The following is a 22371-nucleotide window of genomic DNA, read 5'->3' as shown; positions in this document are numbered from 1 at the left end:
CTAGAACATGTATACCTATTCACTACGGCATATAAGCTTTGGGTCTGGGGAGTAACAGCACAGAAATCTACCTGTCTTGTGGCTGCCCAAGACTATGCGTTTGTCTGTAAGTTCCCTCAGTAAATCAACCAATACTGACAAATTGGATTTGTCTGCCTCCTCCTTTGGCTTCTTGGCTTCTTGGCATTTGGAGGTCACTTTGCATATACGGCCGTTTCACAGGACAGAGGACAACAAAGTAGAAGAGCATATGAGGTGGAGGCTATTGTGCTGACCATCTTATAAAATACAATCTGCCACTCAGGGAATGGGTTTTGGAACTAAGCCAGATCAGAGAGAGCAAGCTATAATGTCCTTCATGTCCTACCTTCAGACATCACACTCCATAATTTCTGCAATAGCCTATTGGTTACAGTGGTCAAGTTACTGACACTTTGATGTGGGAAGAGACTGTCCAGGTACATTAATACCAGAAGATGATATCAAGGGTCCACCTTGGAGGCTAGCTACCACATTGACTTTTGGCCAGCAGGATTGAGTAACGATTGTGTGAACCTCTGGATTTTGAAGATAGCAATAAAAATTACCTTTTGGGGGAAAGTAGTTCATACTTCTTAGCTATTACTGGAATCCATGACTTCTCCGACTACCAGGGCTTGCCAGGCTGTCCCTCCAGCAAATTATCAACCCTATTTGAAAAGTGAGACCATGTAGTGCTATGATGTCAGGCTGCCTGAAGTGGAAACTTCCTGTCTCTACTTACCTTAGAGTTGCTGTGAGGATTAAATAATACATATAGAAGTGTTTTTGGTTTTTTTTGTTTTGTTTTGTTCGTTTGTTTGTTTTCAGAGTCAGATCTCAGCCAGGCGCGGCGTTTCACACCCGAAATCCCAGCACTTCAGGAGGCTGAGGCAGGTGGATCATGAGGTCAGGAGATTGAGACCATTCTGGTCAACGTGGTGAAACTCCCTCTCTACTAAATAAACAAAAATTAGCTGGGCGTCGGCTGGGCGCGGTGGCTCACGCCTGTAATCCCAGCACTTTGGGAGGTCGAGGCGGGCAGATCAAGACCATCCTGGCTAATACGGTGAAACCCCGTCTCTATTTAAAAAAATACAAAAAATTAGCTGAGTGTGGTGGCGGGCGCCTGTAGTCCCAGCTACTCAGGAGGCTGAGGCAGGAGAATGGCGTGAACCCAGGAGGCGGAGCTTGCAGTGAGCTGAGATCGAGCCACTGCACCTCCAGCCTGGGCGGCAGAGCGAGACTCCATCTCAAAAAAAAAAAAAAAAAAAAATTAGCTGGGCGTGGTGGCACATTCCTGTGATCCCAGCTACTCAGGAACCTGAGGCAGGAGAATCACTTGAACCAGAGAGTCAGAAGTTGCAGTGAGCCCAGATTGCGCCACTGCACTCCAGCCTGGTGACAGAGGGAGACTCAGTCTAAAAAAAAAAAAAAAAAAAAAAAGAGTCAGATCTCGCTCTGTTGCTCAAGCTAGAGTGCAGTGGCATGATCATAGTTTACTGCAGCCTCGAACTCTTAGACTCAAGCAATCTTCCTACCTCAGCCTCTCGAGAAGCTGGGACTACAGGCACAAGCCACTATGCCCAGCTACATGTAGAAGTCATGTAGCTGCCAGGCACACCAGCCTGGGCGAACAGTGCTTGGCACGTAGTATGCACTCAATTTTGTAAGCTATTGTCACCTATGACTTCTACAGAATCAACATTTTATGTTTTCTAAGAAGGAAGGTGATAGAGGGATAAATTAGAATGAACACGCATGTTTACTTGTTTTTTTGCTTCCAAAGTCACTTTATTCCTAGGTCACCTCTAGGCCATCAGACCATTATTGCAACCCACAACTTTTATAACCTCTTTTTCAACTCCACATTACCTACCTCATATATGCCATTTTATTGCATTGATTTCTAGAGTGCCATTTAAGTATGTGTGTATCTGTGTGTGTGTGTATAAAATTGGCATACACTAAAATAACCCTCCTTAGTGCACAATGAGTTTTGACAAGTGTATGAAGTTCTGTAATCACCACCATAATCAAGATATGGAACATATTCATCAACCGCAAAAGTTCCCTTGTGTCCTTTGGTGCCCTTCCCTCCACACCAGCCTTTATGCAACCACTAATCTGATTTATATTCCTACACCTTTGCCTTTTAGAGAATGTCATATAGCCAGGTGCGGTGGTTCACGCCTGTAATCCCAGCACTTTGGGAGGCCAAGGTGGGCAGATCACCTGAGGCCAGGAGTTCAAGACCAGCCTGGCCAACATGGTGAAACCCCATCTCTACCAAAAATACAAAATGAGCTAGGCATGGTGGCACATGCCTGTAATCTCAGCTACTCGGGAGGCTGAGGCAGGAGAATCGCTTGAGCCTGGGTGGCAGAGGTTGCAGTGAGCCGAGATCGTGGCATTGCACTCCAGCCTGGGTGACAAGAGTGAAACTCCATCTCAAAAAAAAAAAGAGAATGTCATATAAATGGAATCACATAGGATATGGCCTTTTGTGTCTGACTTTTTTCACTTAGCATATGTATTCGAGATTCATCCGTGTCTTTGCATGTCTCAGTAATTTATTCCATGTCTCAGTAGTTTCTTTTTATAGCTGAATAGTTTTCCACTGTATGGATGTACCACAGTTTATCTCTTCAGCAGTTGATGGACACTTGAGCTGCTTCCAGTTTTTGGTTATTATGAATAAGGCTGCCTTGAACATTTGCATACAGGTCTTTTAATAGAAATGTGTTTTTATTATTCTTGGGTAAATATATAGCAGTGGAGCTGCTGAATTGCTGGCCTGTAAGGTAAATTTATTCTTTTTTTTTTTTTTTTTTGAGACGGAGTCTTGCTCTGTTGCCCAAGCTCGAGTGCAGTGGCGCAATCTCGGCTCACTGCAAGCTCCGCCTCCCGGGTTCACGCCATTCTCCTGCCTCAGCCTCCCGAGTAGCTGGGACTACAGGCGCCCGCCACTGCGCCCGGCTAATTTTTTCTATTTTTAGTAGAGACAGGGTTTCACCATGGTCTCGATCTCCTGACCTTGTGATCCGCCTGCCTCGGCCTTCCAAAGTGCTGGGATTACAGGCGTGAGCCACCGCGCCCGGCCGGTAAATTTATTCTTAACTGTATAAGAGACTGTAAAACTATTTTCCAAAGTGACCGTACCATTTTGCATCCCCACCAGCAATATATGAGCGCTAAGTTTAATACAGTATTATTTGCAATCTAAGTGAATTTCCCCATTAACTCCTCCCTAACAGTCCCCAGGAAGCTCACCATACTGATAGTGATAGTGATACTTTATGATCTTGGATTACTGCCACCTCTACCTCCCAGGTGCAAGCCATCCTCCCACCTCAGCCTCCCGAGTAGCTGGGACTACAGGCATGTGCCACCATGCCCAGCTAATTTTTGTATTTTTTGTAGAGACAGGGTTTCACCATATTGTCCGGGATAGTCTCAATCTCCTGAGCTCAAGTGATCCATCCTTTTGGCCTCCCAAAGTGCTGGAATTACAGACATGAGCCACTGCACCTAGTCCTATTCCGACTTTTAATAACACAGATTTAATTTGGCCAGTTTTGAACTTAATAAAGATGAAATGATACAGATTGTACTCATTTTATGTCTGGCTGCTTCTTCTCCTTTTTTTTTTTTTTTTTTTTTAAGAGACAGGGTCTCGCTCTGTTGCCCAGGCTGGAGTGCAGTGGTGCGATCATAGCTCACTGCAGCCTTGACTTCCTGGCCTCAAGGATCCTCCCACCTTGATCTCTCAGGTAGCTAGGACTACAGGTGTGCACCACCATGCCTGGCTAATTTGCATCTGGCTCCTTTAGCTATGCATTGTTGGGAAGAGGTCACCTATGTTGTTCACACAGCAGTAGGCCATTTATTTTTGTGCTCTATAATATCTGTTTATACAAACCTCTGTTGATGGATATTCAAGTTGTTTCCAGTTTGGAACTAGTAAAAATAAATACTGCTATGAACTTCATAATAACACCAAATTGGAAACAATGCAAACATCCATCAATAAGAGAATGGATAAGTAAACTGTAAGTATATTCATATGAGGAAATACTAATCAGTAATAAAAAAAGACCAAACTACTGATATATGCAACATCATGGATAAATCTCAAAAACATTGTCTTAATTGAAAAAAGCCAAAACTAAAGAATATAAAAAATATGAAGTCCAAGAGCAGACAAAGCTAATCTGTAGTGATAAAAATCAGGAAGTAAAGGCCAGGTGCAGTGGCTCACGCCTGTAATCCCAGCACTGAGAGGCTGAGGCAGGCGGATCATTTGAGAGGCCGAGGCAGGCGGATCATTCGAGACCAGCCTGACCACGGTGAAACCCTGTCTCTACTAAAAATACAAAAACATTTTGTATTTTTACAAAAAGCATGGTGGCGCATGCTTGTATTCCTTAGCTACTCGGGAGGCTGAGGCAGGAGAATCGCTTGAACCCAGAAGGTGGAGGCTGCAGTGAGCCGAGATCGTGCCACTGCACTCCAGCCTGGGTGACAGAGTGAGACTCCATCTCAAAAAAAAAAAAAAAAAAAAAAAAAAAAAAATCAGTAAGTAACTTCCAGTGATGAGGGAAATGGATTAGAAAGGAGCATAAGTCAAGGAAACTTTCTGGGGTGATGATGAAAATGTTCTGTCTCTTGGTTTGGGTGTGGAAGTAACATGGGTGTGTCAAAATCCATTGAGCTGAACACTTAATATCTGTGCATTTGATTGTATATCAATTATAACTCAATAACAATCAAATGTAAGGGCTGGGTGTCATAGCTCACTCCTGTAATCCCAGCATTTTGGGAGGCCGAGGTGGATGAATCGCTTGAGCCCAGGAGTTTGAGACTAGCCTGGGCAACATGGCAAGACCACATCTCTACCAAAAAAAAAAAAAAAAACGAAAATTAGCCAAGTGTAGTGGTGCGTGCCTGTAGTCCCAGCTACTTGGAGGCCTGAGGTAGGAAGATGGCTTGAACTAGAGAGATTGAGTCTGTAGTGAGTTGAGATCATGCCACTGCACTCCAGCCTGTCTCAAAACAAACAAACAAAAAAAGTAAATAAGTATAGAAAAATGCTGCTTGGTCCTAAAAATGCTCCTGTGGACTATACCTGGTTTTTGGAACACATATAGTTGGGTATATAGTTAGGAGTAGAATTGCTGGGTCATAAGGTGCATGGGAATCCTGGCTCTGTCACTTAACAGCTGTATGACATTAGGCAAGTACCCAGAAACTCCAGTTTCTTTATCTATACCAAGGAGCTAATATCACCTTGATGGGTGCAAACCCATGAAGACTACCTTCGTTAATTAACAAAAGTATGTAGTGCTAAGATACATTTTCTCTAAAGCCATAGATTTTTAGAAAATGTGTTGCTCAAATTATCAAGAAGAATGGAATATACCACTCTTACCTGGAGGATCAGTTACTTTGATGCAGAAGAGCAGCCTCAATTTCTAACGCAGGTGCAGAGCTTCAGATAAGGGGTTTCCAGACACAACATTCCACATTTATCTTGGCATCATGGTTTCCAAGGAAACAGGATATTGTTAGCTAGGGCCTGATGATAATCCCTTTACACATAGCCTGGTGTGTTTAGGGGCTATCAAAACACTGCTTCTTTAAAAATTTATCTACATTTCTTTCCCCCAAATCCTGGAATAACTCACTGTCTTCCTGTGTTTTGTGACACGCTGCATGATTCCTTTGGCATGCAGTTTCCCTTCCAGCAGCAAGTTAATAAACTTAACTTTTTCTGACTACAGGTGGTCTTTATCAGATGGGTTTTATCTTGGAGATTACTGATAACGTACACAAAATGTGTTCATACTGCCTGGCACCTAAGAGGCATTTAAGAAATGATAAAATTATTATTTTTATTATTCATGTGTTAATCCAACAAATGTTTGTTTGACATCCAGTATTTGCAAGGCATAGATTTACTGCTATGAGAGATGATCGCTACAACCTCCGCCTCCCAGGCTTAAGCTACACTCCTGCCTCAGGCTCCGGAGTAGCTGGGACTATAGGCTCAGGCCACTGTGCCCAGCTAATTTTTGCATTTTTAGTAGAGACATGCTTTCGCCATTTTGCTCAGGCTGGTCTCGAACTCCCGAGCTTAAGCAACAATCAGCCTGCCTCAGCCTCCCAAAGTGCTGGGATTCCAGTAGTGAGCCACCGCACCCAGCCTTAAAACGATTTTTATTGTACATGGAGAAAGAAAACAATATTTTTAATTCCTATAAGAAAAATACCTTTACTGAACTTCACTTTATATAGTGTGAAATGTAAATTTAAAAATTATCAGGACTATCATATGGGTTAAAAAGTGCAATTTACATGACTTGCTATAAGATTTGACATAAAACTACAGATTCTAAGAAACAGTAAGGTTGTATAATAATAACCAAAACAGGCCGGTGCGGTGGCTCACGCCTGTAATCCCAACACTTTGGGAGGCCAAGGCGGGTGGATCACCTGAGGTCAGGAATTCAAGACCAGCCTGACCAACATGGTGAAACCCCATCTCTACTGAAAATATAAAAATTAGCCGGGCTGTGGTGGTGCATGCCTGTAATCCCAGCTACTCGGGAGGCTGAGGCAGGAGAATTGCTTGAACCCAGGAGGCAGAAATTGCAGTGAGCCAAGACTGCGCCATTCGACTCCAGCCTGGGCAACACAGCAAGACTCCATTTCAAAAATAAAATAAAATAACCAAAACAAGAGCCCCCAGATGTCATCCATCTCTTTCTAGAGAGAGGGAAAAAAATGCTCTCAAATTCTCCAACGAAAAATAGAGATAGCCACCCTTAAAAAATCCTAAGGCTGGTGGTGATCACTTGAGCCCAGGAGTTCGAGACCAGCCTGGACAACATGGCCAAACCCCATCACTACAAAAAATATAAAAATTAGCTGGGCGTGGTGGCGCACGCCTGTAGTCCCAACTACTTGGAGGCTGAGGTAGGAGGATCTCTTGAGCCCAGGAGAAGGAGGTTGCAGTGAGCGGAGATCATGCCACTGCACTCCAACCTGTGTGACAGAGCGAAACCCTGTCTCAAAAAAAATAAAATAAAATAAAGAAAAAACCCTAAGGCCATATACAGGCTCATTCACTTGGGGTCTCCTTTCACCCAGGCAAGCAGCTTTCCGTCTTTGCATTTTCCAAAGACTGCAAAGCAGGCTGGGGTGGGGTGGAGAACACAGGAAACAGCCAGTTCCCCTTCACTTCTCACCATCTTGATCTCCTCCCAAACCAAAATCCTATGTCTTTCCTTTTAACATACGCTTACAGAAACGCAGTCTTCTGTAGGAAAATTGAGGTCATGCATTCCAAAGTATTTAAGGGTATGATTTTTAAATTTTAGGAATCTAGTTCTCCAAGAAATCCCGGTTTGGGATATAGATGAACGAACTATTTGGGAGAGATTTCGATGAGAATGAATTTTAGAGAAGTAGCGAGGTGAGGAGAGAGTCAGCTTAGCGTTTGGCTTTTGCAGTCAAACTTCAGCAAGGCGAAGTAACCTCGCTGGTCTTAATTTTCTCATCGGTAATAGGGAAAATAATAATGCTAACATTGATGAGTTACTTTACTTCAATATTTAAAAAACCGACTCTCCGTTATCTATTCTAATGATAAAAATGTAGATAGAGCATCGTCCCTTGCTGTGAAAAATCTTATGAACAAGTGAATTGCGGTGAGGATTCACACATAGTATGTGCTTAATAAACATTATTATTTTATTGTTTAGATTAGAAGAGGGGTGGAGGGAGAAATGAAAGCGGTTTGGAAACCCCAAATACTACCAAAACCCTGGGGATGGAAGTAGAGAGGAATTTCGGGTTACGATTTGGTTCCTGGTCTGAGTTTCAACGTTGAATACTCCCATATTTGGGCCTGAATTCTCAAAACAGAATAGGATGTAAGGGCTGAGATCATCTGGTACAGTTTTATGCAAATCGAAAATTCTTGCCTCTTGTCAATGTGCCCTGGCGAGAAACAACACCTCCACCCAAGCTCATCCAATCTCAGCCCCAACTAGGTGACGTCATCTCTCCGCCCCGCAACCCCCAAGCCCCGGGCAGTCCTGTCTCTAAGATACAGTCCCAGCCCCAGTCCCAGCGGCGCCTGCGCACTTTGAACAGGGGCGGGGAGGACGCGTGCGCGCTGCGTGGGGGCGGGACTAGTGCGCACGCAGCCTTAGCTTCTTCCCCGCCCTTGCTCTTCCCAGTTTCTCCGTCAGCCTGCGGGTCCCGGCTGGCGGCTGCTTCCGGTAGGAGGGTGGTGTAGGGCGAGCAGGTCTCAGCTCCTCGTCATGTCATACGGTCCCTTAGATATGTACCGGAACCTGGGGCCCTCGGGGCCCCAGCTCCGGGACTTCAGCAGCATCATCCAGACGTGCAGCGGCAACATCCAGCGGATCAGCCAAGCCAGTGAGCCGGGGTACCGAGCTGGGGGGCGGGAGCTGTCCCCGGGACAGGCCTGGGTGAGACTGCCGGGTCGCGGAGCCCGGCTGGGACTACGGCCGAGGCCACACCTGGGGCTGTCTCGGGCTGTCCACCCTGGGGGCGGTGGGCTTGCCTCCCCCAGTCTGTCAGGCCCGGGCTGCCCGAGGGTCCCCGGCCCCAGCTGAAGCTTGAGCTGCTTCTCTGGAGTTCTGCCCCCACGGTGCTGGGACCAAAACAGCCCGAGGGTGGGAAGGGGAGTGTGTGTCATCTCGAGAGCTGTGAGTGCGTTGACTTGGCGCAGTGGTCAGCCGAGTTTCTCCTGTCATCCACCTTCCTCCCCACCCACCTCGCTTTCCTCTTAGGCCAGTTTGGATGGGGTTGTTTACTGATTTAGGCTTTAGGTTTACATTCTGCTCAGCCCCTGGCTCCTCGGAAATCAGCAACTTTCAATTAAGGGAAGTGGAGAGTGCATGTGTTTGGATGACTTCATACACAGTTCTTCCTGTAATGAATTCGGAAATCAGAAACAATGACTGGTATTTGAGAGGTGGGATGACTTCTGTTTTAATAAAGATAATTCACCAGCAACATTTCAACTTACATTATTTTGTCTTTTGTAACAAAGCATTGGGGTGTATTTTTGGATTTCAGGCAGATGAGGCTTTTGTTTTCCTTCCCTACTTAGCTGCTCTTGAACAAATCTGGTACACAGGGAAGCTAAGAGACTTAGCCACAACCACAGAGCAAGTAATGCATGGTAGAGTTGTTGGTGGAATTCAGAATGGTATTGCTTGTCTTAAAACTCCCTCCTCCCCATTAGGGTCTGAGTGAAACTGTAGCTGAATGAGTCAAATACAGGGTGTTTCTTGGGCTTGAAAATCATCTTGGAGCCTTATAAACAGGAGATCAGCAACAGCTTTACTTGGAAAGAATGGTGGTCATCATCCTTATTGTTTATTATTGTGTTTTGTGAGCTTGGTGTACTCTGTTAATAGGTAGAACTAGTTAGTCCTGAATTACAATTCTGTATTTTAAATAATATCACTTTGCTTTAGTTTTTAAACTTTAAAAAATTTTTCTTTTTTGTAGAGATGAAGTCTTGCTGTGTTGGCCAGGCTGGTCTCAAACCCCTGGGCACAAGCACTTCTCCCACCTCAGCCTCCCAAAGTGCTGGGATTACAGGCGTGAGCCACTGTGCCCAGCCTAATTTTTTTAATTTTAAAAAATTAAATATTTTAAATTTGTTTTTAAGAGACGGAGTCTAGCTCTGTCACCCAGGCAGAGTGCAGTGATCTGAGTGAAGTAGAGCGATCCTAGCTGGCTATAACCTTGAATTCCTGATCAGCTTGCTGAGTCGCGAGGACTACAAGGATGCATCTACCATGCCAGGCTAATTTTTAAATTTTTTGTAGGGATGGGGTCTCACTATGTTGCCCAGGCTCACTTTGCTTTTAAATCTAAATGTATATTGTAGAATTTGAGAAGTTTCTGATCAAAAGCAGTTGAGACTCTGGAAGTGAAAGGAAGGGTATGTGACCTCTTAAAATCCAGAACTAAAAAAAAATAATATGACCACTGGTTAGAAAGTGTAGTACTTTTTGTTCCAGTTTCCTTTTGTGAAGGAGCTGTAATACAGGTTAGATCAGAAAATTCTAGTTCAAGGCTGAAATTTTCTTGTTGAAGCTAAATCTGATTTTAATATCTATTTGCAAAATATTCATTCAACATGTATTCAATATTATATATATCATATATAATATTATATTTAATATATAATATACACATGAAGATGGATAGATGGATACATGTTGAATGAATATTATATACATGCTGATATATATATATATATAAAAAACCAGAATACTCCCAAAGGTAGATCCGACATACATTTTTAAATTTACATTTAAATTTTTGTTTTGAGACAGGGTCTCACTCTGTCACCCAGGCTGGAGTGCAGTGGCATGATCTCAGCTCACTGCAGCCTCAACTTCCCTGGCTCAAGCAGTCCTCCTGCCTCAACCCTACAAGTAGCTGGGACTACAGGTGTGCACCACCATGCCCGGCTAATTTTTTTTTTTTTCTTTTGAGATGGAGTCTTGCTGTGTCGCCCAGGCTGGAGTGCAGTGGCGCAATCTCCGCTCACTGCAAGCCCCGCCTCCTGGGTTCACACCATTCTCCTGCCTCAGCCTCCTGAGTAGCTGGGACTACAGGCGCCCACCACCACGCCCGGCTAATTTTTTGTTTTTTTGTTTTTTTTTTTTTTGAGACGGAGTCTCGCTCTGTCGCCCAGGCTGTAGTGCAGTGGTCGATTCTCAGCTCACTGCACGCTCCGCCTCCCGGGTTTATGCCATTCTCCTGCCTCAGCCTCCCAAGTAGCTGGGACTACATTCTCCTGCCTCAGCCTCCCAAGTAGCTGGGAGACGGGGTTTCACCGTGTTAGCCAAGATGGTCTCGATCTCCTGACCTCGCGATCCGCCCGTCTCAGCCTCCCAAAGTGCTGGGATTACAGGCTTGAGCCACCGCGCCCGGCCAATTTTTTGTATTTTTAGTGGAGACGGGGTTTCACCGTATTAGCCAGGATGGTCTCGATCTCCTGACCTCGTGATTCGCCTGCCTTGGCCTCCCAAAGTGCTGGGAATACAGGCATGAGCCACTGCGCCTGGCCCATGCCTGGCTAATTTTTATATTTTTTGTAGAGATGGAGTTTCACCATGTTGTCCAGGCTGGTCCTGAACTCCTGTTCTCCAGTGATCCACCCACCTTGGCCTCCCAATAGGCCAGGATTACACATGTGAGCCACCACGCCTAGCCTTCAACATACATTTATTTGAGTATGTAGTAAGTGTAAGAACTGGCATGGATCTTTCAACAGAGAACCTGCAGAGTACATAAGCAAAATATAAAGTTAAAAGGGATTGGTGCTATAAAAGACATATAAATAACATGAAGGTATTCTGGGGATAGAGAGATTGTTTTTAATTGAGAAGGCATTATGGCATTTGAATTATGTCTGGAAAGAGGATGGAAAGATTTGGACCTTTGAAGGTAAAGAGAAGAGCATTCCAGGAGGGAATAAAATGAACAGGCATCATAGTGGGGAAGCATAGGGTATATCTAGAAGAGTAATTTAATTTGGCTAGAGTGGTGGATTCCAGAAAGTAGTGGGAAAAAAAGGACTGAAAGGTAAATTGGGGCCCAAACATGAAGGACGTTAAATGCTAAGCTAAGGGGCTTGGATTTAATTCTTTAGGAAAGTGTGAGTTGAATTCAAAGGGAGAGAGACTGGAATCAGAGATACCAGTTAGGGCTGTGAACATGAAGAGAAAGGAAACGATAGGAGAGGTTTCCTTGGTGATAGAATTGGTAAGATTTAGCTATTGATTGGGCATTGGCCCCAAGGGGATCATTTAAGTCAACTGTTAGTAATATTAATAGCTAACGTTTCAGTACATACTGTGTTCCAGGCAGTATGAAAAGTGCTTTATATGCATTATCTTATAACAACTCTGAAGCACCAGGATCATTTCCATGTTATGTATTAGGAAACAAACTATAAAGGTTAAGTAATTGCCCTGCTAACAAATGACAATATCTGAATTTGAAACTAGGTCTGTCTCTTATGACCAGCAATTTGTCTTTTTATAACTTTTTATTAATATTACAGTTCTGGGCTGTGCTCAGTGGCTCACACCTGTAATCCCAGCACTTTAGGAGGCCGAGGAGGGAGGATTACTTGAGGCTAGGAGTTTGAGATTAGCTTGGACAATATAGCGAGACCCCATCTCTAAAAAAAATTTTTTTAAATTAGCCAGATGTGGTAGCATGTGCCTGTAGTCCTAGCTACTTAGGAGGCTGAGGCTGGAGACTCTCTTGAGCCCAGGATTTGGAGGCTGCAGCGAGCTGTGATTATGCCACTGTACTCCAGCCTGGGTGACAGAGTAATATTTTGTCTCTAAATAAATAAATAAAATTAAAAATAAATAAATCAATAACAGTGCTATAGCAGTTAACACTTCAGGTTTACAAGTATGCAAATAACTTGTTTTTTCACTCTCCAGAGGACACTCTGTGGGGGAAATACCTGAAGCCGTGGTGCTTTCTCTTCTTGTGGTGTGTTCATCTCTTCCATCGGTTTGTTAGCTCCTTTGAGTCAAGGGGCATGACTTATTCATCTTTATATTTCCAGTACTTATCTCAGTCCCAAACATATGAAAGATTCATTGATCCACTATGCAACAAATATTCCTGGAACTCCTGCTATGTGCTGGGGTAAAGCAATGAACAAGAGGTAAAATCCCTCCCCTCATTGCATATGTATGTGTATTTGTGTGTGGAGGGGTATGTATACACACATATGTACACACACATATAAATAATGTCAAGTAATAATAAATGCTATGAAGAAAAAGCAGGGTAAGTAGATAGAGAGTCAGGGAAGAGGGAGGGTGGGTGCACTATTTTAGTTGATCAAGGAAGACCTCTCTGAGGAGGTAACATTTGACTGAGTAGACGTGAATGAAGTGAGCAAGAGAGCTGTGTGAGTAGTTGGGAAAGGCGTTCTAGGTATAGGGCAAGAGCAAAGACTTTGATGTGTTCAAAGAAGAGCAAGGAGGCTCATGTGGCTGGAGCACAGTTAGAAAAAGGAGGCAGAATAGGGAAAGAGGCCAGAGAGGTAACCAGGGATCATATTATATAGGATCTTGATGCATAATAAATTGTATCAAATTGATTTGAATGAATGAGGCATTTCTACCATTTTGGAACTCTTCCTGCCTCTTTCCCCTTGTACTGTGTGGTACATACCATATCATGTGACCCTAGGCAGTGTGAGCTGAAATTCTTCCAGGCCAGGCATGGTGGCTCACGCCTGTAATCCCAGTACTTTGGGAGACTGAGGCGGATGGATCACAAGGTCAGGAGTTTGAGACCAGCCTGGCCAACATTGTGAAACCCTGTTTCTATTAAAAATACAAAAAAATTAGCCAGGCGTGGTGATGCATGCCTGTAATCCCAGCTACTTGGGGGGCTGAAGCTGGAGAATTGCTTGAAGCCAGGAGGCAGAGGTTTCAGTGAGCCGAGATCGTGCCACTGCACTCAGGTCTGGATGACAGAGCGAGACTCCCGTCTCAAAAAAAAAAAAAAGGAATTCTTCCCTTGGAATTGTTTGGGGAGAAATGGGATGTCTGAAATTGATGGGATGACATTGCATCTACTCAGTTATCAACCTAGTACCTATCCCCAAACCTTGCCAAGAGACCAGCACACCCAAATATACCTTAGAATGTGGGCTCACAGACATACATATACCCACACACCCATACAGTCCTGCAAGGACTTGTTCCCATTAAAAGTTTGAGAGAACAGTTATTCTTTTTTCTAAACTGTTGAGCCACAGATGTGGGGTTGGAATTGCTGAGCATATCCAGCCTGAGATAAGGCAGCTCACTGCGTGGGTTGTTACAGGTACAGCTAAGGCTGACTGCCCGGTACAAGTGGTGGTTATCAGTATGCATTGGGTACAGAGGAAAAATATTTGACTTACTGTGGAACAAAGTGTCTAGGCAAGTATTGCTGAGGCAGATATAGCTAAAAACCTATTAACCTCAAAGTTAACTCTGAAGGGATTGAAGAACAGCATTTCTGGCCGGGCGCGGTGTCTCACGCCTGTAATCCCAGCACTTTGGGAGGCCGAGGCAGTCGGATCACCTGAGGTCAGGCATTCAAGACCGGCCTGGCCAACATGGCAAAACCCCGCCTCTACTAAAAATGAAAAGGTTAGCCGGGCGTGATGGTGGAAGCCTGTAGTCCCAGCTACCCAGGAGGCCCAGGCAGGAGAATTGCTTGAACTGGGGAGGCAGAGGTTGCAGTGAGCCAAGACCAAGATTGCTCTGCTGCACTCCAGCCTGGGCGACAGAGTGAGATTCCATCTCAGAAAAAAACAAAACAACAACAACAACAACAAAAAACCCAGCAGCATTTCTGTTGTTTATGTTGCTATTGATGTGATCTTGTTTACTAACAGAATAAGAAGAGTGGAGGTCTCACCGTGTCACCCAGGCTGGAATGCAGTGCTGCAGTCGTAGCCCACTGTAACCTCAAACTCTTGGGCTTCAGCGATCCTCCTACTTGAGTCTCCCAAGTAGCTAGGACTACAGGCATGTGGCACTGCGCCTGACAAGTTGTAAAAGTTTTTTAGAGACGGGGGTCTCACTCTGTTGCCCAGGCTGGGCTTGAATTCCTGACCTCAAGCCATCCTCCTACCTCAGTCTCCCAAAGCAAGAAGAGTTTAACTTTTAAATTGATTATTATGAAATCCTTGGGGTTCTACTTTCAAAGTTATTTTCATGTTTGCCCCTTACTTTTTATGTTTCTTTGCTGTCCTCTTAAGTCTTCATCAGCTCAACATCTGTATTTCAGCAGCATATTCATAGTGTCTCTGATTATGGTCTCACCCCATTCTAGTTTATACTGATAATGCTATCAGCACTATGTCTAAAGTCCTGTTTTTATTATACTGCTCACTTCCTCAAGAGCCTGAGGTGGCTCTCTGTTGTCTACTGAATCAGATGTTTTGTTTTGTGGTTTTTTTTTTTGAGCCAGAGTCTCACTTTGTCACCCAGGCTGGAGTGCCATGGTGTGATCTTGGCTCACTGTAACCTCCACCTCCTGGGTTCAAGCATTTCTCCTGCTTCAGCCTCCTGAGTAACTGGGATTACAGGCACACGCCACCACACCCAGCTAATTTTTGTATTTTTAGTAGAGACAGGGTTTCACCATGTTGGCCAGGCTGGTCTTGAACTCCTGACCTCAGGTGATCTGCCCATCTCGGCCTCCCAAAGTACTGGGATTACAGGTATGAACTACCACGCTCGGCCTGAATCAGATCTTAATATTCCACCTTGCTTTCACTCCCTGCGATCTTAACCCAAATTAGCCATATTTTCTACTCTTCCTTACTCTTTGCTAGGAAGGCTATTGTCTTTACGTTCCTCAACTCTATCTTTCGGTTTATATTTTGCTCATTTGGTTCCTCCTTTTTTTTTTTTTTTTTTTGAGATGGAGTTTAGCTGTTGTTAACAGCCGAGGCTGAAGTGCACTGGTGCAATCTTGGCTCACCGCAACCTCTGCCTCCCAGGTTCAAGCAATTCTCCTACCTCAGCCTCCCTAGTAGCTGGGATTATAGGAATGTGCCACGACGCCTGGCTAATTTTATATTTTTAGTAGAGACCGGGTTTCTCCATGTTGGTCAGGCTGGTCTCGAACTCCCGACCTCAGGTGATCCGCCCACCTCAGCCACCCAAAGTGCTGGGATTACAGGCGTGAGCCACTGTGCCTGGCCTTTGGTTCCTCCTTTTTTTAGTATATTTTCTCTCCCTACCTCATTGGCTATCTAAATTATACAAATCCTCTCAGTTGTGCATAAGTCCTGCTCATAGCAACTAAGTTTTTCTTTGCATTTTTTTTTTTTTTTGAGATGGAGTCTTGCTCTGTTTCCCAGGCTGGAGTGCAGTGGGACGATCTTGGCTCACTGCAACTTCCGCCTCCTGGATTCAAGTGATTCTCCTGCCTCAGCCTCCCCAGTAGCTGGGATTATAGGCGTGCACTACCACGCCTGACTAATTTTGGTATTTTTAGTAGAGACAGGGTTTCACCATGTTGGCCAGGCTGGTCTTGAACTCCTGACCTCAGGTGATCTACCCGCCTTGGCCTCCCAGAGTGCTGGGGTTACAGGCACCCAGCCTTCCTTTGCTTTTGAAAGATAAAGTGAAGTCAGAAAGATCATGGACTCTGCAGGGTGAGCACATCTGTGACTGAATCCCTCCTCTTCCGTGTATTAACCTCGAGCAGGTTATTTTCCCTTTCCGTGTCCGTGTGTAACCCCATTTATAAAATGAGTGAAATTATTAAAAAGGGATGTTTGAGGCTGGGCGCAGTGGCTCACACCTGTAATCCCTGCACTTTGGGAGGCTGAGGCGAGTGGATCTCTTGAGCTCAGAAGTTTGAGACCAGCCTGGGCAACTTGGCGAAACACCGGCTCTACCAAAAATAAAAAATTAGCTGGGTCTGGTGGTGCACACCTGTAGTCACAGATACTTGGGAGGGTGAGGTGGGCAGATCGCTTGAGCCTGGGAAGCAGAGGTAGCAGTGAGCCGAGATCACGTCACTGCGGAGGTTGCAGTGAGCTGAGATTGCGCCACTGTACTCCAGCCTGGGTGACAGAGTGAGACCTTGTCTCAGAAAAAAAAAGGGGGGGATGTTTGAGAGTGTCTAGTATACTACCTGGCACATAGTAGGCATTCAGTAAATGGTGACATTATTATTTTTATTATTTTGAGATGGAATCTCACTCTGTTGCCCAGGCTGGAGTGCAGTGGCGCAATCTCAGCTCACTGCAACCTTCGCCTCCCTGGGTTAAGCAATTCTCATGCCTCAGCCTCCTGAGTAGCCGGGATTACAGGCTCGTGCCACCACACCCAGCTAATTTTTGTATTTTTAGTAGAGACAAGGTTTCACCATGTTGACCAAGCTGGTCTCGAACTCCTGACCTCAGGCGATTTGTCCACTGCAGCCTCCCAAAGTGCTGGGGTTACAGGTGTGAGCTACCATGCCCAGCCCCAGTGGCGACATTATTAATACTTGTTGAATTCCTTGCCCCACTATAGTTTTTTTTTTTTTTTTTTGAGACGGAGTCTCGCTCTGTTGCCCAGGCTGGAGTGCAGTGGCCGGATCTCGGTTCACTGCAAGCTCTGCCTCCCGGGTTCACGCCATTCTCCTGCCTCAGCCTCCCCAGTAGCTGGGACTACAGGCGCCCGCCACCTCGCCCGGCTAGTTTTTTGTATTTTTTAGTAGAGACGGGGTTTCACCGTGTCAGCCAGGATGGTCTCGATCTCCTGACCTCGTGATCCACCCGCCTCGGCCTCCCAAAGTGCTGGGATTACAGGCTTGAGCCACCGCGCCCGGCTCCACTATAGTTTAATAGTTAGGTAGGCAGACTCAGGAGTCATGTTGCCAGGATTTGAATCCTAGATCTGCTTCTTACTAGCTGTGTAAACACATTGCTTTACCTATTTCTCAGTTTCCTCATTGTTAAAATGGAGTTAATAATACCTATTTCATAGGGTTGTGATGATTAAATGAGGTAATTCATGTACAGTACCTGCTACATAGTAAGTGCTTAAGAAATGTTAGCTCTCATTTTGGTGTTTTTCCTTTGAATTTATATTACAAGCAATTTTCCCTCACAGTTTAGCACTTATGTTATATATTCTTTAATTAATTCAAGCTTTTTAACATTGTCACCCCAAGCAGAGAGATCACTGTTAGTTTTGTGGAGACCGTGCATTATACATTTATCTTTAGCCACAGTGCCTGGAACAACATTGGATATATAGTTGGCATTCAATATGTACTTAATTGATTTTATCACTGCTAAGTACATTTTTCTTGGTCTTGCGTTTGATAATAATAGCTATCTTTAATTGAGTGCTTTTATGTGCAAGACATTGTTCTAAATTTAGCTTCGTATCATCTCATTTCATCCTCACAACAACCATATGAAGATTCTCTTATTATTTTCATTTTTTAGGCAAGGAAACTAAGGCATAGAGGAATGGAGCCTTTTACTCAAGATCACTCTGCCAGGAAGTAGCGGGACCAGGATAAGCATAGGCATAAGCAGTGTTTTTTTTTTTTGTTTTTTGTTTTTTTTTTTGAGACAGGGTCTTGCTGTGTCACCCAGGATGTGCCAGTAGTACAGTGGTGCCATCATAGGTCACTGCAACCTTGAACTCAAAGGATCCCCCCACCTCCACCTTCCAAGTAGCTAGGACTACAGGCACGCACCACCACATCCAAGTAATTTTTAAATTTTTTGTAGAGACTGGTGCACTTTGTTGCCCAGGCTGGTGTCAAACTCCTGGGTTCAAGTGATCCTCCCACCTTGGCCTCCCAAAGTGCTGGGATTACAGGCATGAACCACCATGCCTGGCCATATAGGCAGTCTTAATTCAGAGCTATGCTGTTAACCGTTGAATATTCTGAAACTGGTATGGTTAAAGGGAAATTATACCTTTGATATTTAGTATCCATTTTCACTTTAGTCTAGAACTTTACTGTTATAGTACAGTGGCTATTTTTTAAAGTCAGGTTGAGGGACACGGTGACTCACACCTGTAATTCCAGCACTTTGGGAGGCCAAGGTGGGCGGATCACCTGAGGTCAGGAGATTGAGACCAGCCTGACCAACATGGTGAAACCCTGTCTCCACTAAAAATACAAAAATTAGCAGGGCATGGTGGCGGGCATCTGTAATCCCAGCTACTTGGGAGGCTGAGACAGGAGAATCGCTTGAACCCGGGAGGTGGAGGTTACAGTGAGCTGAGACTGCACCATTGCACTCCAGCCTGGGCAGCAACAGCAAAACTCTGTCTCAAAAAAAGAAAACATTTTTTTAAACAGGTAATTTTCATTGCAGTGATATAAAAGCAGAATGTAGGCCGGGCGCGGTGGCTCAAGCCTGTAATCCCAGCACTTTGGGAGGCCAAGATAGGCGGATCACGAGGTCAGGAGATTGAGATCATCCTGGCTGACACAGTGAAACCCTGTCTCTACTAAAAAATACAAAAAACTAGCCGGGCGAGGTGGCGGGCGCCTGTAGTCCCAGCTACTCGGGAGACTGAGGCAGGAGAATGACGTAAACCCGGGAGGCGGAGTTTGCAGTGAGCTGAGATCCGGCCACTGCACTCCAGCCTGGGCGACAGAGCGAGACTCCGTCTCAGAAAAAAAAAAACAAAAAAAACAGAATGTAAACATAATTTTCAGAGTAAAACACTGAGATGACTTCATTTTATAATCACCACATTGGCTATCATTTTCTCATTTGGTGTAAATAATGATTTTTGGTGTTGAATTTGTTTGTCTTTTAAAATACTGACCTCCCAAAGTGCTGGGATTACAGGCGTGAGCCACCATGCCCAGCAGAGTCCTAGTTTTAAAAAGAACAAAATTGCTTACACAGAACTGAAGGACTTGTCTTTACCTTTGGCCTAGTCATCTGGTTTCTAGGATTATGTAACATTTCATAGGAAAAAACCAATTATTTTCCTCCAAAAAGTTATAGCACATAGATCTAACATAAAACCTTCATTTACTAGGATGCTTGGAAAAGGAGTTTTCTCATTAACCAAGTTAGCCAGAAGATTCAACTCATCCTGGTAAAAATATTTCCAAAAAGCATCACTTGGCCAAGCACAGTGGCCCATGCCTATAATCCCAGCACTTTGGGAGGCTGAGGCAGGTGGATCACCTGAGGTCAGGAGTTTGAGACCAGGCTGACCAACATGGAGAAACCCCATCTCTACTAAAAATACAAAAAGTTAGCCAGGTGTCGTGGCACATACCTCTAATCCCAGCTACTCGGGAAGGTGAGGCAGGAGAATCGCTTGAACCTGGGAGGCAGAGGTTGTGGTGAGCCGAGATTGCACCATTGCACTCCAGCCTGGGCAACAAGAGCGAAACTCTGTCTCAAAAGAAAAAAGTGTCACTTTACTTTTTAGATTTTTATTCATTTGTCTATTTTTTGAGACAGAGTCTTGCTCTGTCGGTTAGGCTGGAGTGCAGAGGCATGATCATAGCTCACTGCAGCCTCAAACTCCTGGGCTGGAGTGATCCTCCTCTCTCAGCCTCTTGAATAACCAGGACTACAGGCATGCGCCACCATGCTTGGCTGATTTTTAAATTTTTTGTAGAGGCAGTTCTCACTATGTTGCCCAGGTTGGTCTTGAACCCCTGGCCTCAAGTGATCTGCCCACCTTGGCCTCCCAAAGTGTTGGGATTGTAGTGTGAGCCACTTTGCCTGGCCTCACTTTTCTTTTGATATTTTAAGTATGCTCAAGGGCAAATAAATGTATGTGTAAACATATTATTCCTTTGTGTGCTTTAGGTTTACTGAAGGATACATCTCTTAGATGTACAATACATGAGTCACCGAGTTACTAGTTTTGAACAAATCCCTGATGTTAGTGATTATAGAGGGCAATATACAAAAAGTTCTGCTTCTCTGGGTTCCAGTAAACTATGACACTGTTGTCCTTATGATTTGAGTTTTAGGGTGTCTGATACCTGAGTCTTGCTCAAAAATTTAAAGAAAATGTCTTAATATTTAGGAATTTAGAAAGTGTTAAGGCTTAGATTCGTTCTGGTGCTTAGCTGGCAAATGACCCTATAATGTCCCCAACACTCCCACTTCCTCAACCCCTCCCTATCTCTACCCCCCAAATTCAGGTCATCCCAACAAAGGAAATCAGAAAAGTCTAGATGAAGAAGAGTTCTCCACTGAGAATACGCAGAGAACAGCTGATTATTAATTGATTTTTTTCATATTCTATAAAATTCCCATAGCTCTGTAGCTTATTTAATAAATTTTGATAGATGATTAATAACTTTAGCATACTTCTAAAGTTTCCAAGGAATGCTCTACTTTTTAAAGACAGTCAGTAAGACGAGACCTATTTCCTTGACTTTTTTGTCAAGTCTACCTTTATGTGTCATCATATATTCAACTATTTTCTGGATGGGTGTGTGTGTTGGGAGGAGTTATACATACACAAAAATGAGTAGAATGCGGTCCCTGCCTTCTAGAGGCATATAGTCAGTCCAGTCCTGTTTGTACCTTGCATTCACGAAGTTAAGAAAGTCACAGGTGGAACCTTTCTAAGCCAAACTTCTGGGTTGCAAAAGTACTCATTGGTTACACAGCATAATTCTGCGACTGGAGCTATTTCACTGTTACTGAATTTTGGAATTGAGCAGTGGTGGGAGTACTTAGAGATCATTTAGTTCTCACATAGTTGTAAGGATTTAATGAGAGAAAATAAAAACCTTACACAAATGGTTTAAGTATTCAGTAAATGTCAGTGAAATCTGAATATCATCTATAATTGGTGAAAAAGAGACCCAGTCAAAAGAAATGACTTGCTTAGTGCCATGCATCTAGTTAGTCGTCAAGTCTGGCTTAGATTTCAGGCCTCATTATTCCTAGCTTATATTCTTCATTCATATCTTCTGCCTCAAAGAGCTTGCCAGAATGTAAAAGGGAGGCTAACTCAATTAATCAATAATTAATTATGTATCACCTGGGTGCCTGGCACTCTGCTGGACTCTAGTGAGTACGGAGGAGTATTCCCATAGGTGCCAGGGAGCTGGAGAAGGGAGCAGGTTAGAAGAAGGACATCAGCCTATCTGGAGCAGAGAGCTATTAAGTTAGGGAGGTATCAGATAAGTAGGGTGGGGCTAAGTGGAACACTGGGAAATCTAGGACTGCCCTGTGTGACTACATTCTCTTTCCTGTAAGAGTCAGCCTTTTGAGAGAATGTAATGTGCCACATTCCACTGGAGTTAGCCCTGGGTTTGAATTCTGCTTGTAATGACACTCTGCTCAAAACTTACCAGTGATTTCCCATTTCATTAAAATTCAAAGTCCTCATAATTGTTTGCAAGGCCCTATACAATCTGGGTCCCTACTACCTTCTTGGCCACCTCTTTACTGTCTCTTGCTTACTCTACTCTAGCCACCCTGGCCTCCATCACATCAATCACCCTTGCTTTGGGGACTTTGTACCGATTACTCTCCTCCTAGAATGCTTCTCCCCAAGATAGCTGTGTGGCTTGATCTTTCACTTTGGATCTCTGCTCAGTGTCACCTTATCAGAGAGGTCTCTCTGACCACCGTATATAACTAGTATCCTCTACTCACCACTGTCACTTCAGCCCTTACCTGAATTTATTTCTCTTTATACTCTGACCACTCTGTATAACTAGTATGCCCACCGCTGTCACTTCAGCCCTTACCTGAATTTATTTCTCTTTATACTCTGACCACTCTGTATAACT

The 22371-nt window shown here is 44.3% G+C and overlaps 1 protein-coding gene across 1 annotated transcript in view; it reads left to right on the top strand.

Moving 5' to 3' along the window:
* Positions 1–8238: 8238 nt before the first annotated feature.
* The window catches only part of LOC105494547 (syntaxin 12), a 51823-nt gene continuing 37690 nt past the window's right edge, over positions 8239–22371 (top strand). Inside the window, exon 1 of the mRNA XM_011763060.3 lies at positions 8239–8466. Coding sequence (XP_011761362.1) covers positions 8349–8466 — 118 coding nt within the window. The 5' untranslated portion in view covers positions 8239–8348. The remainder of the gene's footprint in view (positions 8467–22371) is intronic.

The sequence above is a fragment of the Macaca nemestrina genome, chromosome 1 (genome assembly GCF_043159975.1).
Source record: "Macaca nemestrina isolate mMacNem1 chromosome 1, mMacNem.hap1, whole genome shotgun sequence".
Lineage (NCBI taxonomy): Eukaryota > Metazoa > Chordata > Mammalia > Primates > Cercopithecidae > Macaca > Macaca nemestrina.
The sequence above is the reverse complement of the archived record's forward strand: the minus strand, read 5'-3'. Positions and strand labels throughout refer to the sequence as shown.